Here is a 12,403-nt window from a genome sequence, read left to right as displayed (position 1 = left end):
CCTGCCGATGCAGGGGACGTGGGTTCGTGCCCCGGTCCGGGAGGATCCCGCATGCCGCGGGGCGGCTGGGCCCGTGGGCCGTGGCCGCTGGGCCTGCGCATCCGGGGCCTGTGCTCCGTGGCGGGAGGGGCCGCGGCGGTGAGAGGCCCGTGTACCGCAAAAAACAAAAACAAAAACAAAAACAAAAGAATGATACTGTGGGAGCAGATTTATTTACATGAAAAGATATTGTACTTCTGAGTGAAAAAAGCAAGTTACAAAACAGTTTATGTTGTATTAGTCCATTTATGCGAGGAAAAAGCTACAGTACCTGCAAAATGTTCCCAGTAGTTTTCTTGGTAGGAGGGGAAAATGTTGGATTCTTGGTGTTTTTTGATTCTTATGTTTTTCAGTGCATATTTCCTATAACATATTACTTACGGGCTTTAGAAAAATAAAAACAAAGAGGTGGCTATTATTTTTAAGAAGCAAATACAAGTGACACAGAGAGACCGTAAGGGTCATCTCCCACTGTTTATTTTAAAATAATGCCCTTTATAGATCTCCTGAGACAAAAATTCCACCATCCTATAGGAAGGCGCTGTATACACAGGTTATATGGGTGCAAAAGTGATCTATCTGCTGACACACCGTAGCATTATATATCTTTAGAATGCAGCATTTACTGTATAATTACTCCTTCAAATACGAGCTATTTACTGATAATGAAATAACAAAGACAGAAATAGGCACAGTCATAAATTACTGGTAGCCACTACCAACACCCTATAATAAATTCTATTTTTGTCCTTGTGATTGTAAAATTTCTTTTGTTAACATAAGAATCTTACATTGTGTATCTTTTAAATGTATGTAAAATATTTTTAAATACACCTTTTAAATATTATTTTAAATAAATATGTTATCCGTAAGTTTTTTTCCCCCAGAAAAACTGGGGGATTTTTACTAGATATCAAAGTACCTTTTATTAGACACAGCAAGGCCATCTTTCACAAGGAGATCAATACAGGCATATTTTCAGCCGCCCTCAATTAAAATGCTTACAAAGATGTCTATCTAATCCCTTCTTCTGACTCATAACTTTCCTGAAGGTTGTGGTTTGGTTTTAATTGAAGTTCGCTGGTGATGTTCAAAACTTTGTTTTATGAATGAGAAAACCAATTATGTTCTTTCAATAGATAACATTAACATTATTCCCAGAGGAAATATTTTAGAAATCTCAATCCTTTAACGTTCAGTGTGAATCATCTTTAAAAAAGAAAGAAAGTCAATCATGGAAAAAAGTCACATTTACATTTGAAGTTGTTGGTTTTGTTTTGTTTGTTCGTTTTTTAAATTTTGCAGAGATGGGGTTAATGGCTCATTAGAGGCAGAGCGGATTCAAAAACAAGCCTCCTGCCCAGTTGATGTTAGTGGCTCTGGGAACGTGGGAAGTGCCTACAGTCTCTGAGCCTCCTCTTCACCCCTAAACCCTAAGAAGGTTTTACAAGTAGTAACACGCCTAGAGTTTTAGGGCAGTTCCCAGAATCCAGGTAACGCATCGTCCCTCCATCCTGTTAAAATGGATGGTCTTGCTAAGAAAATATATGGCTTATCTTTAGGGTGTGTTACTACTTGGCATGTTTCACTCTATATATAGAGAGAGAGAGGTTTTCAAGCCAGAGTATCAGTGATAATGCTCACATCTATATTGTATATATTTTAACTCAATAAACATGTCTTCCAAGCCACTATAAATAGCATAGGCAAGAGCATGAGATTTCAAGAGAAAGTGTTATTTGGGTATTTAGCAAGTTTGAGGATTGATTTAACTTACAAGAATTACTAAAATTTGAACTGAATGTACTTTGGGTCATTTAAATTTTATTATTTGCAGAGATCTGAATGATAGTCCAACTTTTCCGAAGTGTCCCAGTACAATCATTTTGTACTAGTAAATCATCAGCTGATCTAATATTTCATAAGACTGGCACATGCCACCACGAGATCATCTCCATAGAAAAAGCAACGGACAGACGAAAAACATCATGTTGCCCACATAGGATTTTATATAAATAATATGCTATAAATATTGTGGCATATTCTAGTTTGCACAGTACTTTTAAGCATTATTTCATTTGGTATAACTCCGGGAAAATGGCGATCCCAAATTAACAAATACAGTATGTCCCCTACATATGAACGAGTTCTGTTCCGAGAGCGCATTGGTAAGTCCAATTTGTTCATTAAGTCCAACAAAGTTAGCCTAGGTACCCAACTAACACAATCGGCTAAATAGTACTGTACTGTACTAGGTTTATAATACTTTTCACACAAGTAATCCATAAAAAACAAACAAAAAGTAAAGAAAACATTTTTAATCTTACAGTACAGTACCTTGAGAAGTACAGTACAACAGCTGGCACACAGGGGCTGGCATCAAGTGAACAGGCAAGAAGAGTTACCGGCTGGAGGAGGGAGAGGAGGTGGGAGACGGTAGAGCTGAAGAATCGTCGGCAACAGGAGACGGAGGGCAAGCTGCAATGTCACTCACGCCTGACACCGATGGAACGCATGTTCACATCTTTGAAAGCTCACAACTAGAAGGTTCGTATGCAGTGGACTTACTGTAAGGTAAAAGAGGTCTAGGGAGCCTAAAGGACTTTCCAAGGTACCGCTGTAAGAAGTAGACTGGTTCTTAAAGGTTTTGGTTCTGGAATGAGTTAGGAAAGAAGCCCCGTCCACCACCACCATCATCATATCTCACTGCTGCAGGAGTTCTCAGTCCTACAAGCTATAGGAAGATGAGGTGTCCATTTGCAACATCCCAAAGGGAATGTACAAACAGGAGGTGCCCAGTGGTCTTCTGCTCAAATCAGCACTGCCATGGGTTCCCAGGGAAACAAGCCATCTCCTGGGGCTGTCCTCCAGCTTCTGGAGGATATATGGGTATACTGATTTATCCACAGAAGAAACATCTACACACCATGTATCATGTGCCATTCACTTTCCAAGGTACAAAACTGCAGCCGTGATCAAGACGGACCCATCCTCCGTCCTGTTAGAACTGACACATCTAGCGGTAAAGATGGACACGCATCCGGTAATTCCAAAAGAGGGTGGCAAGTGCGACACTGAGTAATCCGGGCTGCCAAAAGGCAACTATGAGAGACGGCCACCAACCCAGACCAGGGGCTTCAGAGGAAGTGCTGTCTGAGTGGAGACGTGAGAAACAAGAAGACATCAGGCAAGTAAAGCAGTGAGACGGGGAGAGGGGAAGGAAGGAACAGCATGTGCAAAGACGCAGAGGCTAGGGAATGTGCTGAGCTAGAAGGTCAGCAGGAGCGAGTTATGAAAGCTGAGTGTCTTACCAGCCAGAAGAAGGCGGCTGGACTTTACCTTGACCATAAAAGGGAGCCAACAAAGGGTTTCAGCAGAAGACCATTGAATAGGGACTTCCCTGGTGGTCCAGCAGTTAAGACTCTGCGTTCCCAATGCAGGGGGCCTGGGGTTCAATCCCTGGTCAGGGAACTAGATTCCACATGCCACAATGAAGATCCTGCATGCCACAACTGAGACCCGGCGCAGCCAAATAAAGAAATAAATATCAAAAAATAAAAAAGAAGACCGTTGGATAAATACTAAGAAGACTGTTGTAGTCATATAACTAACTGAAAAATGGTCGGGTGGTCTGAACAGGTAATGACAGGGGAAAGTATGAAAAGGGATGCAAGAGATCTTCACAGAATGTAGACTCATAAGACCTGATAACTTTTTCATTTTTCATATGAAGAAAACTCCATACTTCATTTAATTCTGAGAAGTGGATTTTGCTTCCTTAGGCTATATGGATGAAGCTATAATTCAACCAACTTCAGGATATTGCTTTAATCACAACACAACACAAAGAGAATTAGAAAAAAAACACACCTAAACATAGAGCATAAGAAGCATACAGATCATTAAAATACTTAACACAAATCCTACAATTTGTCTTAAAGGACCCTCAGAGGGCAGACACAGCCAAGAGGCAGGAACCAAAAAGAAGGATTTCATTTGGCACGAATACATTAATGGAAGCTGAAAGGTGCTCATAAATGAAGACATTTTCACATGTTGGAAGCCACACTGAAGGAGAATGACAACTTTATAAAACCGAAGCTAGTCAAATCTTCCTCTTCTTTTTTTTAAGCTAACATAGTCATTTGGTTTACTCAGCTAAGCTCCAGCCCAGGCAGCTCTCACAGTCATTCCTAAACCCAAGGCACATCCCAGTGGGTCAGACGGTCAAAGAAAACATGAGACATACTAAGAAAGTCACACCTGGGGGAAAGGATGCCTTTTCACAAAATTCACATAAAACGGCTCATTAGAATACGTCATCTGCTTGGTTGTAAGACATGTCTGACTCCACGACCCCGATACCTCCGTACCTGTAATTTCTATCATTCTATCATTTCAGCAGCTTTCCTTCTGGCAGGTCAGAGGGTTCAAACGCGGCACAACTCACAGTTTTAAGTCCTTCTGCAAACGGAGCCTCCTTCCCACCTGCTTCAGCTGAATCTGAATGATGGGCTGGGGGCAGAAGTCGGTCACTCCGCAGCCTTTTTCTTATTTCTTCTTCTTTAGTCTGAAAAGCAGTATTAAAGAGTGAAAACGAGTCCGAGTGACTTTCTCCAAGTTCTCATAACTACTGCCTATAATGAACATTCCTGGCTTCCCTATTTCATTATGCAATCATTCGACAAGCAGAGGTTGAGGAATTACTGTTGAAGAAGACAGAGCCAGCCGCCAGCCCCCACCCCATACCCTCCAGACACCCTCCAGACACCCTCCAGACATTCCCTCACAGGGCTGTGGTCTGTCCTTGCTCTCTGAGAGACCAAGTAGAGACACCGAAGTAAAGGCTGTCAGACCAGAGCTGTGAAGGCTGGTTCCGGCAGAAGGGCAGACAGAGGGTTTATGGGCACCATGTGTGTGTAAACGTTGTAGAAGTTGTCTGAGGGTCTGCACGGCCTCCTCTCATCTCCCATCCTCCACCTGGGACCTCCTGCCACCCCTGGCCCCAACTGAAGTTTCTCTTTTTTTTAATAGGAAAAAAACACCATACTTAATTCTCAGAAGTGGATATTGCTTCCTTAGGCTACAGGGATGAAACTGTAATTCAACCAACTTCAAGATAGTGCTGCATTTCTTCACCACACAAAGAGAACTTAAAAAAACTAAACATACAGCATAGGAAGCATAGAGATCACTAAAAGAATTAATACAATCCACGTAATCGGTCTTTAAGCTGGTGACTGAAGAGGAGGCACACGTTTCAGAGGCAGCGCCCCTCACGCGAGACCTGGGCTACCTTCCTGCACTCCTCCACTGACTGCATCTTCTCTTCTATGTCCTTCATCAGGAAATCTTTTATTTCCTTTTTGATTTTAAGTTTTTTCAGCCTGGCTGGTGGCTTTCTCAGTAGCTTCTCAGTCATGCTTACGTGCAGAAAGACACTTTTTAAAATGCAGAAACAAATGTATTTATTAGCAGAGGAGAAAGATAAGAGAGAGAGAATAAACATTGTTTAAGGTTTTAGTCCTAAAAATCTAAACAGATTTTTGGATAGATTTGTAAAAATAATTACGTGAAAACTGGTAACAGCTGAACTCATCCCTAAAGACTTTATGCCTGGTAACAACAGAACTAATTCCTAAAGAAAAAATATCTATTAGATGTCTAGGAAAAAACAGGCTATTATCAAAAAAACATGAAAGAAACATGCAGTGATGGAGGAGGGCTCTTGAGAAGTAAAAAAAAAACGTGGAGAACAAATAAAAGATGGGAAAAGGTGGCGAATGAATGATGCATTTGTAGTTCAAGGTAAAAAGTTAAACCCCATGATTTTATAATATTCCATAAGCTACAAATGACTTTCATTTGGGGTCGAGATTAGTTTTAGGACTTTTGGTCTGGTGAAAGAGAGAATTAACACTGGTCTTTGCTGTCAGTACTTTACAAATGTTTTCATGACAATAGAAGAAAACCCATACTATTTCCTGATTGACTACCGTTTATATGTTTAGAGCAGTGATAATGACTTTGATTATAATTTCTAGTTATTAAAAAAGGTTAAACTGTTGTAAAGGGTTTATAAAGTTTAATTTTTTAAAATTGGTTTTTAAAAATAATATACCTTGGTTATAAAAAAATTAAAATGATACAGAAATAGTCCCCTAATTCTCTGTTTAACCAGCTGGCCCCCAATCCCACTCATCAGCACGAACCATTTTAAAGAGTTTGGTGTGTGTCCTTCCAGACATTCTCTGTGCACATATATCTATATACACATATATTAACAGTGCACCTGTCATGTTCAACCAATCAATGGGATTATACCATATACACTGTTCTGCAATTTACTTTCTTCATTTAATTTAATATGGACATCTTTCCAGGTCAGTATATAAAGTATATATAAAGAGTTATTAAACTGTCTTAATGAACACCAAGCCTTCATTATAAAATGAACCAAAACAGGTAGACCTCATTTTATTGTGCTTCACAGATATTTTGGTTTTCTTTGTTTTACAAATTAAAGATCTGTGGCAACCCTGCCTCGACCAAGTCGCAGGTAGGCGCCATTTTTCCAACAGTGTTTGCTCACTTTATGTCTCTGTGTCACATTTTGGTAATTCTTGCAGTATTTCAAATTTTTTCATTATTATTGTATTTGTTATGGTGACCAGTGATCTTTGAGGCTACTATTGCAAACCGATAATGACTCGATGAAGGCTCAGATGATGGTTAGCATTTTTTAGCAATCTAAGTATGTTTAAATTAAGATCTGAACGTTGTTTTATTAGACATAATACTATTGGACACTTAACAGGCTACACTATAGTGTAAACATAACTTCTATATGCGCTGGGAAACCAAAAAATTCGTGTGACTCGATTTATCGTGATATTTGCTTTATTGCAGTGGCCTGGAACCGAACCCACAGTATCTCCAACTAGGTACTCCTGTATTATTCTAGATAATTTCTCTAAAGACTTTTAAAGACAAAGGAGCTATTGATATCCATTGTCATATCGAAAAGACGGTCTCTTCAGATTGCAGTACTGTAGTTACTGAGAAAGTAAATCACACAAAGACAGACAGGTCAGCATAGCAGGAAAGGGTACCAGATCCAGACACATACAGCCCTGGGTTTGAATCCTGGCTTGGTCATGGTGTGGCTTTGCCTGAATTCTTAAACTCCGTAAGCCTTCCCTTCCTCATTTATAAAATAGGTTTTATTTCACAGGATTTTTTTTAGAAAAAAAAGAGGAAAATCTTTGCCAACTTGGTCTAGCAGGCAGATCACTTCTCCGGTTGAGGCACTGACTGGTGCATCTCTCCTGCCACGTCTGGCACAGAGAAGCGAGGCCCAGCCACCAGTGGTCAGAACAGAGCAGGTAGTGGGATGGGCCACGACCCTGGATCAGTCAGGGGAGGAGCGGTGCCTGCCGAATGGCGTACCAGGGTCGGCCGAGACGCAGCCCCTAGAGATTTCCAGGTGGTAGTGCGAACTCTTCGGGCAAAGGAGGGTGGGCAGGAGGGCGCCCAGCCCATAGTCAAGGAGTACTGGGATGTACAGCCAGTAGGAGAGGGGGAAGAGGCAGAAGAAGAGGAGGAGAGAGTTGGACAAGGAGAAGGAGAGATGAGGGAGAGGATGAGAATTATGTGGACCAAGAGGAAGAGGGGGACGATCCTCCTGAGGGCAGGGTACTAGATTCTGCTGCTGATTTTAAATTGGGATACTTTTTCCGCCAACTTATGATCGCAAAGTCTGTATGGTTCTAAAGAAGAGAGTGAATATCAATATGAAAACGCTGATGACGAGGATGGGAATGAAAAACCAGAAGAAGGACTTAAAATGGATACGGTCTCAGCAGAGGGCAGCTCTGGAGAACACAGCTGGAAGGCATAAAAGAAATGGATGGCAAAAGAAAGACGCATTTGCTCCTCATGGATATTCTAGTCTTCATTAGCCCAAAATACCAATTTTGTTTCAAAGTTCAACACCCCAAAATGATATTAACTGACATCTGACTTTACTCTTAACTTTTAGAGATAACAGTATTGTTCACATTGAAAATAAAAGCTTGTTTGAAATGAAAATAATAAAGAGGAAAGTATACAGTAGCCACTCAATAAATGGTAATTACTTATTCAGTGAAAGCAGTGACCTTTTTCAATGACAGCACACAGAATCACAACCAAATACAGTTTTTGTAACGAAGGGGAGAAGTGAGACTCAGAATCCCAGGGGCCAGCAGGCAGGAGGTCTGGGCTCTGTTTAACCCTGGGTCTACTGCTAATACCCACTGTGTGACCTGACACAAAGCACTTCTCTTTGGACTCACTTTTCTCAAAAGTATACCATATAACGCTCCTCTGCAACTTGCTGAGGATGGCTAGGGTTCCTTCCAGCTTTAAAACCTATGATCCTTGGAAAGAATCCTTCTAAAGGATAAATATTTATTAAAGTTCTGGTTCAGTTGCAGCCTTCAGACACTTTTATGTGATGAGAAATTTTTCACTCCAGGAAAACTGGGAGATGTTTGTCAAAGCAAGTTCCCCCTCCCCCATCCTTGTGTCATCTTTTGTGACAATTGGCTTTTAGGCTCCCTGCTGACAAAAGCCATCTGCTAAAAAGACGGGACATGCTTGCTGTGGAGGTTCAACTAGAGATACTGTGAAATTAGGATGAAACAGGTTTGGGGGGAAGTTCACTCATAGACGGCTAACAGAGAATGGAATAGTCATCTAAGATCCAATAAAGCAAGTCTCCCTCAGGCTTACACAGGAGTCTGAGCCTTGATTTAAATCATGAGATCAACAGTTTCAAGAGAGCTTGGGCTTTCTGGTTTGGCTGACCTCTTCCTGTGGCTTTATCCCAAAATGATGCATAAGAAATCATGTACTTCCTTTCCCTTGTGGAAGTTAATCCTACCTGTGCAGCCCTTGTCCTTTCTTGAGTTTGACACTTTAAAGAAAAGCACTGAAAGACCTGAGGAAAGCTATCTGTATTCTTTACCACTGGATTCTATAAAGTCAGGAGTTACCAATTGTTGGCACTTAAAAAATGATAGCATTATATGATCACATTATACGTAGAGAGGTACTACCCATAGAAACTCTAAAAAAAAAATTAACTTTAAAACCTATAGAAGTTACTAGTTCAATTATTCTCTTTAAGAACACCAGCAGGGGATGGAACCAAAGATGCTGTGATAAGAAGGGGATCTCGTTTCTAGCCAACCTGCTTGTATACATTACTTCTTGCATCTGCTGTGTCTTCCTCAGAGCTTTCCTAGTTAATTATTGACTGACAGATAAACCTACCCTGGCTATGTTCTCTTAATAGGAGTCTTGCGCATAGAATAAGCCGAAGTTTCTCACAACAGATCGGTCACTCCTGCTCTGCCACTGTCAAGACCTCCTAAGATGGTCGCTCTGAGCGTTAACTGCCATTCTTTTGTCTTTACCCTGGTCAACTTCCTCCTCCTTAAGACTCCCCATGAGGTTCAGCAAATAATGTTACTGACTCTGATCCATTGTCAACAAACTCCCAAACTGCACTGAAGGCTATCAAGGACAGAGGTTGCCTGGAAAAGGGAATCAACTTAGACTAGAGACAGAAGGGATCAATAGAGGATTGAGAGTCTTGTGTAGGGAAACCCAGAACGGGAGGAATAAGTTTGGATGAAAAACACCTAAAGTGGTTAATACCTATGTGGATAAATGAGAGCCACTCCCATCTCTTTTAAGAGCTCTGTACCAATCCATACATGTATTTACATGTGGATATAAAACTAATATACATTTATAATACAGCCACTGGAGTCTCAGTAGAATGTTTTAAAATATACCGGAAGATTCACTTAGTCTGATAATTTAGCTTAACATCGTATTACTTACATATCATTATAATTCTTTCTGAGTGAGCGTAACATCTATCAGCGCGAATGTGCTTGCAGGCAGGTTACCCAGAGGGGCTATGGAATGGCTGTAGTACTGGCTAAAAAGCAGATGATGAAAAAAATTAAGAAAAAAGACGATAGGGGGCCCTGTGGATACAGATACTGCTGTAGACTTCTAAGAAGAGACTAGCTCATAGGGGAGTCCCCTTTTCAGCATCCTTTATTATATTTCACTCTAAATGATAACTGAATTAAAGATAACAACCTGGCTAAGACAGGGACAGATCTATGTCTAAATTCCCTTGTATTTATATATAATATTGGTCTACACAAGGAGCCTTGTTTTTAAGTATTCTCACTTTTATTGTTCTGTTTTTCCTCATAATATTTCACTTAAAGTTTTTTTTAAATGAATGAAGAAATGGTGTTCACATGTCTGATTGGATTCATCCTATTGTAGTATCTGCTGACATTAACATCCTTTTTTTTGACTATCCCCTTTTTGTTTCCTTTGTCTCTTTGTTTCTTAGTTAAAAGTATTAACTGTCTCAAAATATTATCATTTTCAGTCCTTCAATATTCATTCTCATCTTTTTGTATTGGCCTCAGAACTTTCCCCCGAATATCCAAGACATCTGGTGTCTGACACACATGTTCTCAGCTACAGCTGGATTGAAAGAGACTTTACCTGTGACACTGAGCAATTATACCTCTTCATTTCCATACGCTTCCTGGGTATCATCTTAGTCCTAAGGTGAACACATGTTCTATTTTCAGGAATATTTTAGGACTCTCTTTCACAGTGAATGGGGATTTCAGTTTCAAAAGCTTTAACCCTTCCCAGCTTGATAATGGATTTGAGGGCTTGGTGTATATTTTTATTGAAACTTCATGGCAACGGTTCTCAGCCTGGGCTGCCCACTGAATCACCTGGGAGCTTTCAAAAGCACCACATTCTGGGCCCACCCCAAGCCATTGGTCCCAGGAGTTTTGAAAGTTTCCTGGGTGATGCAAATGTACAGATTAAGGACTGCACTAGGCAATAAGATGCACAGCTGTGCGTTACAGCTCCTGCCTGTTGCAAGTCTGGCTTTTGTTGGCCATCTTGGCGCAATTCCAAAGCAAAAAAAAAATAATAATAACTGTGTTATTCTTTTTTTTTTTTTTTTTGCCGTACGCGGGCCTCTCACTGCTGTGGCCTCTCCCAGTGCGGAGCACAGGCTCCGGACGCGCAGGCTCAGCGGCCATGGCTCACGGGCCCAGCCACTCCGCAGCATGTGGGATCTTCCCGGACTGGGGCACGAACCCGCGTCCCCTGCATCGGCAGGCGGACTCTCAACCACAGCGCCACCAGGGAAGCCCAACTGTGTTATTCTTGCCTACCTTTGCAGTCCTGTCACATTTAAATCCTTCTGAGAACACTCCACCAACGCCCCTGACAACCATTCTATTTCTACGTAATACGAATAGGATCACAGTCTTCATCTTTGGCTCTCTTAATGATGTTACTGAAAGTCAAGCCTGTAGTTTTCATTTCTTAATAGATACGTTTCCTTCACAAGGTAGCTTATATTAACTAACCTTGCTGGTGCCCTTGCAAGGTCCGAGTCTGAAGTCATTCATCTCTGGTACTGGAATCATTGAAAAATGTTTTAATGTTACTCCCACTGATGTGAGCATCAAGAGTCCATAGCATCTCTCTTCAGAAGGCTTGCTTAGCTACTGTATGTTCCCACAATATATCCTCCTCAAGATGGCTCTCCTGTCTTTTTTTTTTTGAATTTTTGAATTTTATTTTATTATTTTATACAGCAGATTCTTATTAGTCATCCATTTTATACACATCAGTGTATACATGTCAATCCCAATCTCCCAATTCATCACACACCCCCACCTCCTGCCGCTTTCCCCCGTTGGTGTCGATACATTTGTTCTCTACATCCATGTCTCAATTTCTGCTCTGCAAACCAGTTCATCTGTACCATTTTTCTAGGTTCCACATATATGCGTTAATATATGATATTTGTTTTTCTCTTTCTGACTTACTTCACTCTGTATGACAGTCTCTAGATTCATCCAAGTCTCTACAAATAACTCAACTTCATTCCTTTTTATGGCTGAGTAATATTCCATTGTATATATGTATCACATCTTCTTTATCCATTCGTCTGTTGATGGGCATTTAGGTTGCTTCCATGACCTGGCTATTCTAAATAGTGCTGCAATGAATATTGGGGCACATGTGTCTTTTTTTTTTTCTTTGCGGTATGTGGGCCTCTCACTGTTGTGGCCTCTCCCATTGTGGAGCACAGGCTCTGGATGCACAGGCTCAGTGGCCATGGCTCAGGGGTCCAGCCACTCCGCGACATGTGGGATCTTCCTGGACCAGGCCACGAACCCGTGTCCCCTGCATCGGCGGGCGGACTCTCAATCACTGCGCCACCAGGGAAGCCCCACGTGTCTTTTTG

At 41.2% G+C, this 12,403-nt stretch overlaps 1 protein-coding gene across 1 annotated transcript in view; it reads right to left on the bottom strand.

Annotated features, from left to right (window-relative positions):
* RBM24 (RNA binding motif protein 24) overlaps nucleotides 1–12,403 on the bottom strand; it is a 131,655-nt gene that overhangs the window by 89,833 nt on the left and 29,419 nt on the right. The window contains 2 exon segments of the mRNA XM_079935527.1: nucleotides 4,490–4,609; nucleotides 5,336–5,463. Of these exon segments, the coding sequence (XP_079791653.1) occupies nucleotides 4,490–4,609; nucleotides 5,336–5,463 (248 nt within the window).

The sequence above is a fragment of the Stenella coeruleoalba genome, assembly GCF_951394435.1.
Source record: "Stenella coeruleoalba genome assembly, chromosome: 10".
Taxonomy (NCBI): Eukaryota; Metazoa; Chordata; class Mammalia; order Artiodactyla; family Delphinidae; genus Stenella; species Stenella coeruleoalba.
The sequence above is the reverse complement of the archived record's forward strand: the minus strand, read 5'-3'. Positions and strand labels throughout refer to the sequence as shown.